We start from the raw sequence: 15,683 nt of genomic DNA on the forward strand, positions 1-15,683 counted from the left end.
ATTTCTTAAAGTTAATTTTTCTGTTACTCTAGTGGGAAAATGAATCATTTAACTTTTTTTCCCATTTTATTTCTCTAGGCAAAAAAAAGTCCATTTTATATAGATTTTGTTTCCCTTAGCTTACGATATTATGTTTTAAAGGTTCTTTAATCTCTTAGAAAAACTATATGTCATTTTAATGTCACAAATGTATATTGCAATTTGTAAATGAGATAGTATTTTTCTGACATATTTTTGTTTGTTGCATATAATAATTTAGAGTTTTCAAAGAATAAATTTAAAGCCCATTTTATTTTGGGTGGAGGCTAACATTTTATTAGTGTCTTTGTCACATTTATATGCTACCTTTCTCAAGTTGACCATATCTGCCTAAAAATTGCTTTCTGTTTCTAGAGAGTATATAGGACAGGACTGATAAATAGGAGAATGGGGGCCTAGACTGGCACCATGATGGACCACACTAATCTTTTACCTCAGGAAATGAAATTAAGGCTATTCATCCACAGAGGTATAGGGTGAGCTTATGAAACTTGAAGTGGTGGAGGCAGATTTGGAATTCCTGCAGGAGCAGCCATTGAAACTTGGGTCTCTTGGCATTGCTCTTTTCTTCCGATTGGACCTGGCGGTATCTGCATTGCTGGGGTCAAACACGACTGTCGTGGACTCCATCCTGGTCACCGTGTACATACTGCTTTGCCGGGTTGGATAAAACCTGGTGGTCTTGAGCTCTAGCTCATCATAGCTGGAAACTTTGATGAAAGGACACCAGCGAAATGCTCTCTTGAAGCCAGCTCGAAATCTGAGGAAAAGCAGGCCACGGAAAGAAAAAGTTGTTTTTTTCAAGCAGATATGTCTTTCAGCTGCCACAGAAAATTCTACTTAAGGTAGTTATAACAACTCAGTTTTTGAGTTTGGTTTTTAGCCAAACTTAGAATTTGTGTCACAGTATTGTTGTTAGTCTTTTAGTTCTTGTTTGAATTGAATTGAATGGAAATTAATTTCCCATTAATGAGAAGCATTGATTCCCAGCAATGAAAAGCATCTCATTCCCACCAGTGAGAAGTCATCAATAGCAAACGCATTGCGTCAGGTAACCAATATAGTAAAGAAACAGCATCTTTTTCTAAAATAATTGTATACATTTACATAAATATAATTGAATTAGGCTTGCTAATTAAGGCACTTAAAAATGATATATTTCAAAATAGCTCCTTTCAGAAATGATTACACGTTTATAAAGTCTCATTTAATGTTAGAATTAATTGCTAATCTTGATGGTTTTTATCTAATCATGTATGAAAGTACAAAATCCTTATCTTTGTAAACCTTTAAATGAAGTTGATTAAAAGTGGATGTAATGCTTGTGGGGTGGCGGGAATTGAGATATGGCTTATGCAATTAGTGAAAAAAAAAAAAAAGGCAAGAATTAATTAAGTATTTAACAAACTTAAGGCACAGTGTGGTAGAGCCCCAACTGGGGAGAGAGAGCTTAGGATTTAATTCATGCAGTTACTTACATAAAGTCCCAATTCTACTGGAAAAAAAAAACACATTAACTTATTGCAGGACTTACCAACCCTGTGAAATTTAACCTTACCCCTTCATGTGCTGACCAATAAAACCAAGGTGGTTTTATCTGGAAAGCAGATTTTATCATTTTTTTCTAGTTTTACATTTGACTATAAATATTCTCACTTTTCATTTTTTAACTTTATAAACATCTTTCCCTTGACCACCGTGATTTCTTCACAAGCCATCTCCATGGAGGCTGCACACTCTCTTACTCACCCCACCTCACCATGCAGGAAGGAGGATTGGAGCTCCCCTTGGTTTTACAAAAGCTTCTACCTCAAAGTTTATTTATTTACAACATATCCTTTTTAATAAAGTCTGCTCATATATGCCATCATCTCTCCATCTTATAGAAATTATTCAAGAATTTCTAGGAAGTATCTTTATTTCTTTGAAGATTTGAGCATATTTTCAATTCTCCTTCAATCATGAGGGTACTTCTTTTTCTTTGGCAGGTAAAATTCTGAGCTTTTGGAGGAAGAAGTTGGCCCGTAGAAGAATCATACAGTTAGAACCCCAAGAACATTGTTTGGGGCATCTAATTATTAATGCATTAATGCATATAAATAAAGCATTAATTTATAATGCTTTATAAAGTGTGTATGAGGGGTCTTAAAAGATAAAGCCTGTGCCTCTCTCAGTGAATTCTTAAATTTTCCCTTCCTTCTGCACTTTGCATTTGCACCAAGAAAATGGAACAACATTGTATGTTTCCAGCGAAGGCGGGTGTGACAAGCAACTTGCATTTCATTTTGTTTTTACCTTTTATTCAGACAGCAGTAGATGATGGGATTGTACATGGTTGAGCTCATTGCCAGCCAAAAGCTAGCCAGGTAGACCTGCTGGATGTATTTCCATCTATTTAGTTGTTGATAGATTGCAGTGAGAATGAAGTAAATATGATAGGGCAGCCAGCAGATAGCAAATGTCATGACAACAATAATCATCATTTTGACAACCTATAAAGAAAAAAAGTCATTTTTGACAAACATAATACTCATTGAATATAATAGTTCCAACAGCTTATTGCAAATCATGCTTTTCTGATAATACACATCATGCCTAGGGAATAGTCAATGTATTAAAAAATGGTGAAGCAATATAGGGACAGTTGCCTAAGGTAAGTCTCAAGAAAGTATGCTATGTCACTATTCATTTCTACCTATCTAAGTGAATGGGTAGTGCTAACTCAAACACAGACAAGTATATTTTGATTGGCCTGAAGAAAATAAGTGTTTACAAAAACCCAGAGAGCCTAGAACAGAGAGAGAGAGTGTTGGGGTCCGCATGTTTCCTAAACAAAGGAATGAACACACGAGACAACACAAGACAAGCCAAACATGGCGGCCACCCCAAATGGCATGCTCTGCTTTATTTTATACAGTCGTTTGTGGAATGTTGCCAAGTCACAAGACACATTGTTGTTTTTCTGACCTTTCCCTAACTCTCTGGATTTTCAGGATGTTTACACATAAACAAGCCCCCAGGGTCTGCTGTTTGCAGCTGGCTCCTTTGTCCTCCCTGTTTGCAGGGAAGGAACACTCTGCTTCATTTGCAAGAGCAGGACTAATTGGGAACATCTGGTTTGCGAGCACATAGTCCTCTACAAGATAGGAACTAGGATGTGGCTGTGTAGCCTGCATTGTACAATAGTGGAGACATTATCTCTAGGAAATCAAGTAAGTCACTATGGAGGTTTACTAAGCTGCTAGGGCTGGGCTTGTTCAAGTCAGTACTCTTTTATAGCCTGACTATAGCTTAAGACTATTCAGATTTCTTTAATAGACTGCTCACTATGCAACCTTATGAATATTAATTTGGTTTCTCTTATAATCTGATATTGGAGAAGATTTCCCCAAATAGTGATTATATGTAAATATTCACATTAGTGTGAGGAAAATACTAACTTCAGATTTGCAAATAGGTTATTGGTTTATGCAACTGTTTTGTACATTAGCTTTTATGACTTTGGTAAGCATAGGCCATTTCCTTTGATTGTATACTAGTGAATGATAATATCCTGGACAACTCTAATCAAAGTAGAATGTCAGCTATTATTTCTCTTCCACTAGGCCTAAAATTCCTGAAGACAGAATGTCTTAACTATCTTTTTACTCCCGGCATCTACCACAGTCCTTGGTATATAGCTGAGATAAATAGATATAGAATGAATGAGTAATAAATAGCAATGTACAGTTTGTAGCAGGAGGTTGAAATGAAGGATGTTTTGTGTGTCTCTAAATAAAATAAAATCTATTCCATTGTCTGTGTTTATAAGAAAGGTAGAATCAAAGGTATTCAACACTGAGCAGCTTGACTTTTCATTTAAAATAATATTCTCTGAGTATCTCGTTTGATATTTCTCAGAATCAATCTATCTGCTAAATACGGTCATGTCTCTTTTGGGAATTTGGAAATAGTAAAAAGTTTAAAATAAGATACTTTAAGCTAAATAATTTTGAAGCTTACCTGCAGTCAGATTAAAACAAATCAGAGAAAGCTCTGATGTAAAGGGCCTATGAGGCACCTTGGAACTAGGAAGATACAGTAGTTATGAAATGGACTTGTCATTTGACTGCAAATTAGGGATTCAGATGAAGGTTGGCAAGGTTTAGTCAGGAGAGACATGATTTTAGAAACAGACAAAGCATGAAATGGATCAATGTGGAAGGTAACTCTTCCCTAAGGGCCAAACCACTGTACCATCCAGGTGACCAGCACTGAGCAGATGGAAATTGGCCATCAGAGATGAAAATCCAGGTCAACAACTCATGAAATGTCATCACTGGTCACACCATATAACATCTTTTGATTTTCCCAGTGTTCTTCAAATTACATTGCTTTCTTCTGCGGAACTGCTTTTGTATTTCTGTATTTTATTTCTCAGATTTCCTATTCATAATTCATATATTTGTGAAAAACAAGTGATATAATTTAATTTACATTTATGCAATATTTTACATATTTAATGATTAATTGTCTTTCAATTGCACATTAGCAAATTGAGGCAAAAACCCAAAGCTCTGACCGTTGTGATTCGTGTAACTAAGAAAGATCTTTCTTTTCTTTTTACCCTCTATTTACAGATAAAAACATCTGTCGAATATCTTGAGTCTAGAAAATAACATTGAGAAAAATAGTGGTTGAGGACTAATTCCTTATCCAGAAGTTTACAATATAATGAAAAAAAAATGTACAATTTTAATAAAAATGCATGCATTGAAATGTTGAGTATGAACATGGGCAGACAAAATTTAAAATAATATTTATGAGAATCTACTAGCTTATTGTAACAAAGACTGACTCAATACATGCCTACTAACTGTAGGTTCAGAGGATATTAGACTAAATGTAATGGGTCTATTGATGTTTTCATTGTTGAATTTGTGAGCATTCTATTATTCCTTGAACAGGGTAGTTAAGCTCCAGCCATAGATTATTTTCCCTGGCTCCTCTCTCTACCTAGAACACTCTTCTAACCATGATTCCCAGGGTTTAAGTACCTCACCTCCTTCAAGTCATTGCACAATTGTCATTTTTTCTTTGAGTGCTATTCTGACCAACTGATTTAAAATCGCAATCTGCCCTTTCAGCCCTCTCAGAACCTCTTAGCTTGCTCTTTCTCTTCAGTTTGTTATGTTTTTTCTTTATTTTGTGTCTCCTGATGCTGGACTGTAAAAGAGCAAGGGTTTTCTGTTTGTTTTGTTCATTTGTATTTCAGGCACCTGGACTGGACTTCATACATAAAGGGTACTTAGAAATTTTTTAAGTGAACAAGTGAAAGTGACTATAAAACAAAAGAAACTGAAAGACACAGACAGTTATGTCTAAGATTTTACTCAGTCGTCAATTACTAGTATCATTTGTTTTTCATTTAAGATGACCATGTGTATGTAAAATGAGCATAGAATTTACTGCTATTTCTGCTTTCAAGGCAAATGAATTTAAAAAGAGAATGAGTCAAAAAATAATATAACTTTTTCTTTTTTGAGATGGAGTTACTCTGTCACCCAGTATGGAGTGCAGTGGCGCGATCTTGGCTCACTGCAAACTCTGCCTTCCAGGGTCAAGTAATTCTTCTGCCTCAGCCTCCCTAGTAGCTGGGATTACAGGAGTGCGTCACCATGCCTGGCTAATTTTTGTATTTTTAGTAGAGAAGGGGTGTCACCATAGTGGCCAGGCTGGTCTCAAACTCCTGACCTTGTGACCCACCCACCTCGGCCTCCCAAAGTTCTGGGATTACAGGTGTGAGCCACCATACCCGGCCTAATATAATTATTTTTATGGGGCACATGAAAGCATTAGATTTCATTCTAAGCAAATGTTAAGAGCAAGTAAAATATCTTTGAGAATGTTAACATAAATTGTATTTGAATCATTTTATATAGACTGACTGCAAACTCCTATGCACAAAATTGTTTTCTGACAATTGCTGAAAACCTGCTAAGGCTATCAGAGTCCTTTTAGATAAATTTCCATTTTCAAAGTGCAAAAAGTTCAGAAAAACATGCAAAAATTAAAATGCATGTGGAAAATGGAACAGAGACTTCAGATAGCTTCTAACTCACATACAGAGGGCCTTTAGGACTTGTTGTGAAAGATTTATAAACATATTTTAAAAATTTTAAGAAAAGTTTAAAATACCCTACAACATTTTTTAAAAGTGAAACAGTGGCTATAATATGTTTTCTGTACTTATTTCCATATAATACTGTTACCTTGGCTCTCTGCTTACAAAGTCTTGTAGTGTTATTTCAGATGATGAACTCTCTGGACCCTAGTTTTGATGTGAATGCAAACATAGGCTCTTGGGTGGGAGAAGTTATCTGCTTTGTGAAATGCTGAAATCACAAAATTGAAATCACCCTCCTGATAAAATGCCAAAGAAAAGAACTCTTTGAAGCATGAAGCTTGAGCAATGATAGATGTGCAGGTACTATAAGCAGTTACCACTGTATTGCATGGCTGAACAATGGTAACAGGGCAGACAGGCTATGAACTGTTAAAGATAAAAAAGAATCAGGTGGTGAACTTTCAGAATCTTGAGATTTTTAGGCAAGATCAAGATGACAATCTGGGACAGAGAAGTTTCAAATCTCTCATCATGTCTTAATAATGTTATTAAGTGGGTAGCCACCCATTATCCTTGGAAACTTGCAAGCAGGATGAAGGAGGAAAGTGGGGACATGTAATGTAGCCCTTACAAAGTGATAGTGCCTATTTTTAGCAGTTAAGAATCTAACTACATAGGCAGGATGGAATTGCATGTCCTCATATATTAGTGAGATTAAACTTTGGATACCTCTCCTTCACGTATCGAAGGGGAAAGATCTTAGATTTTTGTATACCATACAGATTAGACTGAAATGCCTACAGCTGTTCTTATCTATCACATTAAATTAGTGTAGGAAGGATGTTTTTGAGGTTTGGGTTGTAAAAGCAAAAATTAGTTTAGGAAATTGACTAAAATGCTGACAACTATTTAGAAAACTCTAGGGGTCATATTCTTTGGTACAGGATTGATTCTTTCTAAATGCTTAGAATAAAAATAGCTTGGTGTGACAAAAAACAAAACAAAACAAAACTTCTTGTTTTGATTAGAATCTCCTTAGAGCATACGTTTTGAAGAATCATCCCATGGACCACACCCTACCACTTGCTCATATCTGTCCTCTGCACAAGTGTTCTCAAATGGATCATTATTTTCCTTTAAGTAAAAATTTCAGGCCATTTTTTTTTCTAATCACAAATTAGCAGACTAAAATAATATACTAAAGGGTAAGATGTTTTAAAAGTTAATAAAAAGCATCAAAATTGAAAGTATTACTTCATAGGCTATTTAGGTTTGGCTTTTGGTGCTTCACTTTCAAAGACAAAAGAATTTCAGTATCACATGATATTTTGCAGAGTGCAGGATGACTCGGAAGATAAATTTGGCCAGTAATTTCAGGACTGGGTGAGAATATAGGCATTTTATGTGAGTGTCATCTAAGAAATTGGGCACTGTTGCCAAATCCGACTAACATGCACATTCAGTTAACATTAGCCTAGAGCAATGCCTATAAGAAATTATGTCAAGCCCAAACAAATGAAAAAACCTGTGCGCATGTATATGCAATTATGGAAAATATGTGTGTGTGTGTGTGTGTGTTGTATTGTGTTGTGTTGTGCTTGCACTCTATTTCTTTACATTTCATCGGTCATGTTTCCTTTTTAAAGTAATTTTACGTTTTCATTGTAAACTTGATCTTTGAGAGCACTATAAGATTTCAGGCCTATAGTGGTGTGAAACCAAAGGAAAAGATGCAACCACAAAAAGGAAGACAAGATTGATGGCATTAGAAAAGTAAGTACATTAAATCAGAAAAAATAAAGATGGATTTTATGGCATCATGGTTAGGGATAAAAACTTACAGAGGCTTTTAATGGCCTGAATTGTGGCCCCCACAAAATTCATAAGTCAGTGTTCTAATTCTCGGTACCTCAGAGTGTGTCTATACTTAGAGATAGTGTCTTTAAAAAGGAAATTCAGTTAAAATTAGGCCATTAGGGTGAACCCTAATTTGATATGACTGGTGTCCTTCTAAGAAGAAGACATCAGGAAATAGACACAGAAAGGTAAAGACAGGGAGAAAGACAGGCATCTGTATGCTAAGGAGAGATGTCTTTGAAGAAACAAACCCCACTGTCACTTTGATCTTGGACTTGTACCTTTCAGAATTGTGAGAAAGTAAACTTCTATTCTTAAAGCCATCCAGTTTGTGGTATTTTCTTATGGAAGTCATGGAAAACTAATACAGAATTTGGTAATGAGAGGCGAGGTGCTGCTGTAACAAATGCCTAAACATGGGAAAGAGGCTCTAAGACTGAGTAACTGGTACAGGCTGGAAAAATTCTGAGATGTAAGAAAAAGCCTAGATTGCTTTGAAGAGAATGCTGGTAGAAAGATGAACACTAAAGGCAATTCTAATGAGGTTTCAGAAGAAAAAGACGAGAGCAATAGAGAAAGATTTTTATAGTCTCAGAAATACACAGATACCATCATGAATAGAATGTTGACAGAAATATGAACATTAAAGGTGCTTTTTGTGAAGTCTCAGATGGAAATGAGAAACATGTTATTGGACCCTGAAAAAAAAGGCAGTTATTGTTATAAAGCAACAAAGAACTTGGCCAAATTATGCTTTAATGTTTTGCAGAAAGTAGAATTTTTAAGTGATGAACTTGGATATTTAGCTGAGAACTTTTCTAAGCAAAGTGTTGGAGGTATGTCTTGGTTTCTACTTGTAGCAAATTGTTAGAGGAAAGAAAGAAGTTGAAAAGATATTTGTAAGCAAAAAGGAACAGACTTTAAGATCTGGAAGATTTTCAGCCGATCCACATTGTAAAAAATGAGAAAGCATGTTCTGGAGCAAACTCTAAAGGTATGGGTGGATACGCATTTGATAAAGAGATTATAGGAATATGACCTATGGATCTAATCAGGTATCTCTACAGAAGACAGGAAAAATTACGGGGTTATACTAGTAGAAGTGCTGCCAGATTTTGACTGAAGGGGACAGATACAGGGTGAAATTAAGGAAGGCAGCCAGACTTCTGTGATTCTATAGGACAGGTCAGTAGAGCTACCCAGCTACAAACATGTATTATCCTTTAAGAAAAAAGGACAATGACCCTAAAGGTGAATCAGTGGTTGGCAGGGCTGCTGCAGCCACCACGGGCCCAGAGCACACAGGCTGTGAGGTAGGGCTGTCTCCTCTTTCAGATCCAGAGTGGTTGGAGTGCTGCCCAGGACCAAGAGAGTAGGCTATTGTTCTCAAGGTCCTGGAGGACATAACATTGAGCCAGCAAAGATTATTCTTAAGCATTAAAATATAATGGAATTTGTCCTGCCAGATTTCAGATTTGCTTGGAATCCATCACCCCTTTCCTCTTTCTGGTTTTTCTCTTTTGTAATAGAAAAGTCTATTCTATGACTTTCCCACTTTTCCATTTTGGAAGCAAGTAACTTTTCTGGTTTCACAGGTTCACAGCTGGAGATAAATTTTGCTTCAGGATGAATCATACCTTGTGTCTCGCCCATATCTCAATTAGATGATAATATAAATAAGACTTGAATTTAGCTTTGATATTGGAATGGGTGAAGACTTTTGGGGCTTTTGGGATGAGGTGAATATATTTTGCACATAAGAAGGACAGAAATGTTAGGGGGTGAGTGGACAGAATGTTGTAGGCTGCATTGCAGCCTCCCCAAATTCCTATGTTGATGTCCCAATTCCCAGAAACTGAGAATGTGACTATATTTTGACACAGAATCTTGGAAGAGGTACTTAAGATGAGGTTATTATGGTGGGCACTAAACCAATATGACAGGTATGTTTAAAAGAAGTGATTAGTACAGGCACACAGAAGGAAGAGCAAGGGAAGACATGGAGTTGCAGACATCTGCAAAACAAGGAAAGAAGTCTCAGAACAAGCCAATTCTGTTGACACCTTGAGCTCACACTTCTAGCCTTTGGAATTGTGAATATGTTTTTGTTGTTTAAGCCACTTAGTCTATGGTATTTTGTTATGGCAACCTGAACAGATATCTCAAATACAATGTTTGAGATGCCGAGGTCCGTACACAACAGGGCTTCATTCCAGCACAGTAGGAAGCATAATACTGTACAGAGTCCCAGTAAAAATGAAGATTTCCAGAACGGTTTGGATTGCCTGGAATTGCTTTCAGTGACGTAAGGGATAGATCAAGATTAGTATTTCCTTTATTTGAGCCTTTCTTACATTATATATGGTCTTCCTCACAAGCACTGTTTTTCATGCTAATTCCTTTGCAGCAGAAAAGAATGACAAGCTCACAGAAAGTGTGCTTGCTGAGTGAAGTGATAGATTTGTCTTAGTTTTATACAGCTCAATAATCCAATTGAATCTGTCACTTGGACTTACATTGAAGAGTAGTCCCTTTGACTAAAGTCAAAGCCTTCTCAGTTATCACACTTAGGTATTCACCTCTAAAGGAGTAGAGCTGATTACACTTGTTTATAGAAGAGAACTAAAACAGAAAATAGCCAGAAAATAACTTCTATGCTTTGGAAAAATAATAGATTATTTGGATACCCAAAATATCGGTTAAAAAAAGATTTATTTACCAGTATTTCAGGCATCCAAATAAGACCAATTTCAAAAAGAATTTTTTTAAAGAAATTAAATGTGGTTTACTTTAAAGGTATACATCTAGCAAATTAACACAAAAATTTAATAAAAGTATACTATTCATAACGTATAGACAAATATGTAGGAGTACTAATTCATAATGAACTACAAGAAAGTAGTAACGTAGTCTTTTAATAGGAATGGAATTTGGAATTTTGTACCCTTGATCTTAGCCAAAAGGTTGAGAAGGGATGAGTCTGAAATTTTTTATTCAATGTCTTCTGCTCTTACACATGGAGGTGGGCTGGATTGTTACATTGTAACTTGGCAACAATAGAGACATTGTTGTCAATGTTCTAGCCTCTGTATTTTAAGTTTCTGTCTTATAAATTCTACAAGGTATAACAATGTTTTCAAATTTTCCCACCTGTACATTATTTAAAATTTTTTCTCACCCAACTTTTCAAACATCAATTTCTATATCTTTTTCTTTACTACCTTCCTGTCACCAATTTCTGTTGATACTGATTCTATATTACAGAATACAATGTTCAGCACTTTGGAGTTCTTCACTCTATGCATTGGCCAGGTGGTTCTAATATCCATTTTGAGAATCATCAAAAGAAAATCACATGGATAGTTACATTATTCTTTGAGAGAGGTAAAGTCAAAGGCATATTTGAGAGTAAGCACTGATAGATGAGTCAGTGGAGTCATGTCTATCATTGCTTTCAGTAAAAGTCTTGTGATATTTTTATATTCATTTAAAAACTTTAAAATACATGAGCTTATTTAATCTTTAAAACAAACTTTATACTATATTAATATATTAATACTTTCACCATTTTACAGATGAGGAACTTAACACTAAGGAGGTGCAGTGATTTCTCAAGATCCCGAAGGCAAGTTCAGTGCTAGGATGAGCAGGTTTCTTAATTTCTGATGAGCTAAAACTCATTTTGTGTCCACTGTGCTTCTAAAGACTCTTAGAAATAGTCCCTGCTCCTTTCTTCATTTTATACTTATGGGATGTTTAAGTGAAAGGGCAGTCACAGAATCTTATTTCTCTAAGGAACAGCTCATTTAAGGTTTATGTGAGAAGAGATGTTTTCCTACAGCAGGAAGGTGAAAGAGTAAGAAAAGAAGTTGAAATGGTGGAGTAAGCATGGCAGCTTAAGGTTGAAGAGTCACTTATCTAACTCTACATGAATACCGAGAGATTTATCTGAACTGAAAACTGTGAAATAGGGACATGACACTTTTAATATTTTATGTGTCCATATGGTACAATCAAGTTCCACATTCTTCACTTACGTGAAATACATTTAAAGGCAAATGGATAATTAGTATAAATCATTGACAACCTCACATATTCATTAGATTATACTAGACTACACCAGAGGACATGAAAAGAGGGGAGGAAGGGAAGGAGGCAGGAGGGAGAAAATTAACCACAAACACCCCCTGCAAGAAGAAAACAACTTTTTTCCAGTAAGTAGGTAACGGTGTCACTCCTCCAACCCTTACAATCTTAATAAAACTGATCTCCCTGCATGCAGTAATAAAGAACAGTCAAAGAAAGCCACCCTGGAATGAAGCAGGTCTGCTGAAAGGACTATGTTAGTCCCAACTCAGTAGCTAATTAATTTAAGATGCTTTGACATCCATGGAAAGGGAGAAAGTCAAGAGGACTTCTGCCTCAATTACCTTTTCTGGAGAAGAGGGTACAAATGAGAAAACAGTTGCAAACTACTGCCAGCCTGCTGGCAACATGGCATAGGGTCACCTCATCCCTCTTATTCCTTTCTGCCCAGGAGTTGCAGGGAGAGATCTTGTATTTTGAAAGTATGACTGGCCTGGTAGAAAAGGCCAGGCTGACACCCTGACACCCTGTCAGACCAACAGATATGTTTAATATATGTTGACATAACTCATATTTTTATAACTCATATCATAACTGTTTATTTACTTTTTGAGATGGAGTTTCATTCTTGTTGCTTAGGCTGGAGTGCAATGGAGCAATCCTGCTCACTGCAACCTTGGCCTCCCGGGTTCAAGCGATTCTCCTGCCTCAGCCTGCTGAGTAGCTGGGATTACAGGCATGCACCACCACACCTGGCTAATTTTGTATTTTTAGTAGAGATGGGGTTTCACCATGTTGGTCAGGCTGGTCTTGAACTCCTGACCTCAGGTGATCTGCCCACCTTGGCCTCCCAAAGTGCTATGATTACAGGCATGAGCCACCGCACCAGCCAACTCATCCTTTTAAAAATTCGGTGGTATTTATGTACTGTAGTATGAAATGTTGAATCTACCGGTGTCTTAAGATTCCTTTGCATTTTTTTTTTAAAGAAACCTTAAATGCGTAAATACTTTATTTGCTCTTTGAGATAGCATAAATCTAGAATATCTGAAATTATACTTTTCTGTACTTACCTAGTAGCAAATTAGATAAATCACTAAGCATAGATATATTCTCTACAATATCTAGAAAACTAAGACAGCATGATGTATAAGTAACGTCCTCATTTGTAGTTACAATGAAGTAAATCTATATGATTTGAATATACTTATCCCTTTACCTCGAATGTCCTGATACTTTTTTTTTTGCTTACAAAATACTCTATTCCTTCTTTGGGACGTCAACTCAGGTTCACCTCTCTAAATAAATTCCTGAGGAGAGCAAAGATCACCTGGTGACCAGCCATCAAGCAGACTATGTGGAGGCAAAACTCCATCTGAGGAATTCCTTATTATCTAAAGCTGGCATCTGGTGCAATGGTTCATTCCCCACAATTTTTAAGTACTTAGAATTTCCATACATCTCCAGAATGCATGCATGTTGAAACTCACTATGCAACCCTTACTGATATCAAGGCACCAAAATATCTGCAAATGTAATTATTTACCATGAACTATGTGACTATTGTGGTCCAAATGACTCATAAGTTCTCTCTTTAAGGTTCATTAATACCCCTAAGGAAAATCCACCGCTGTGTGCTCAGTCCTTTCTTGCTGAAGTGCTCCTCTGCACTGTGCTGCAGCATTATATTCCATTTAATAAAACTTTCCTTTTCTAACCTATACAGTTGATAAATTCTTCTTATTACCTGGGAGCCAACCAGTTTCTGTTGCCAGGGCTCTGACATCACAACTGGCACTTCCCTTCATTTCTTCAGACAGGAAGTGTTAGATAATAATTCTTTTAATTATATATACTCTAAGTTCTGGGATACATGTGCAGAATGTGCAGGTGTTACATAGTTATACACATGCCATGGTGGTTTGCTGCACACATCAACCTGTTATCTAGTCCTCCCCTAGCCCCCCACCCACTGACAGGCCCCGGTGTGTGATGTTTCCCTCCCTTTGTCCATGAGTTCTCATTGTTCAACTCCCACTTATGAGTGAGAACACGTGGTGTTTGGTTTTCTGCTCCTACGTTAGTTTGCTGAGAATGATGGTTTCCAGCTTCATCAGTCTCCCTGCAAACATCGTGAACTCATCCCTTTATATGGCTGCATAGCATTCCATGGTGTATATGTGCCACATTTTCTTTATCCAGTCTATCGTTTTTGGGCATTTGGGTTGGTTCCAAGACTTTGCTATTGTGAACAGTGGTGCAATAAACATGTGTGTGCATGTCTTTATAGTAGAATGATTTATAATCCTTTGGGTTTATACCCAGTAATGGGATTGCTGGGTCAAATGGAATTTCTGGTTCTAGATCTTTGAGGAATTGCCACACTGTCTTCCACGATGGTTGGACTAATTTACACTCCCACCAACAGTGTAAAAGCATTCCTATTTCTCCACGTCTTCTCCAGCATCTGTTGTTTCGTGACTTTTTAATGATCATCAAATTACAAACCACTGCTTAAGGAAATAAGAGATGACACTAACAGAAAAACATTCCATGCTCATGGATAGGAAGAATCAATATCTTGAAAATGGCCATACTGCCCAAAGTAATTTATAGATTCAGTGCTATCCCCATCAAACTACCATTGACTTTCTTCACAGAATTGGAAAAACTACTTTAAATTTCGTATGGAACCAAAAAGGAGCCCATATCTCCAAGATAATCCTAAGGAAAAAGAACAAAGCTGGAGGCATCAGGCTACCTGATTTCAAACTATATTATAAGGCTATATTAACCAAAACACCATGGTACTGGTACCAAAACAGATATATAAACCAATGCAACAGAACAGAGGCCTCAGAAATAACACCACACATCTACAACTGTTTGATCTTTGACAAACCTGACAAAACAAGCAATGGGGAAAGGATTCCCTATTTAATAAATGGTGTTGGGAAAACTGGGTAGCCATATGCAGAAAACTGAAACTGGATCCCTTCTTTACACCTTATACAAAAATTAATTCAAGATGGATTAAATAATGAAACATAAGACCTAAAACCATAAAATCCCCAGAAGAAAACCTAGGCAACACCATTCAGGATGTAGACATGGGCAAAGACTTCATGATTAAAACACCAAAAGCAACGGCAACAAAAGCCAAAATGGCAAATGGGATCTAATTAAACTAAAGAGCTTCTGCATAGCAAAAGAAACTATTAACAGAGTGAACAGGCAACTTACAGAATGGGAGAATTTTTTTGCAATTTATCCGTATGACAAGGGCTAATATCCAGAATCTACAAAGAATTTAAACAAATTTACAAGAAAAAGACAACCCTATCAGTAAGTGGGCAGATGATGTGCACAGACACTTCTCAAAAGAGACATTTATGTGGCCAAAAAAGTATGAAAAAAAGCTCATCATCACTGGTCATTAGAGAGATAGTAATTCTTAATTAGACTTAGCAAGTCATATCTATCTTTTGTAACACAGACATGTGGTATTGTTAAATATGTTTCTGTTTCCTTTAGTCCATATCATGGCCTATGCATTATTTATCTTTGTGCCCCCAGAAATTAGCATAGGTCTTGA

The 15,683-nt window shown here is 36.5% G+C and overlaps 1 protein-coding gene across 1 annotated transcript in view; it reads right to left on the minus strand.

The window, feature by feature from the left end:
• Positions 1-310: 310 nt before the first annotated feature.
• TACR3 (tachykinin receptor 3) overlaps positions 311-15,683 on the minus strand; it is a 108,721-nt gene continuing 93,348 nt past the window's right edge. The window contains exons 4-5 of the mRNA XM_023220068.1: positions 2,335-2,531; positions 311-799 (exon numbers count right to left, since the gene is read on the minus strand). Coding sequence (XP_023075836.1) covers positions 493-799; positions 2,335-2,531 — 504 coding nt within the window. The 3' untranslated portion in view covers positions 311-492. The remainder of the gene's footprint in view (positions 800-2,334; positions 2,532-15,683) is intronic.

This window comes from Piliocolobus tephrosceles, chromosome 3 (assembly GCF_002776525.5).
Source record: "Piliocolobus tephrosceles isolate RC106 chromosome 3, ASM277652v3, whole genome shotgun sequence".
Lineage (NCBI taxonomy): Eukaryota > Metazoa > Chordata > Mammalia > Primates > Cercopithecidae > Piliocolobus > Piliocolobus tephrosceles.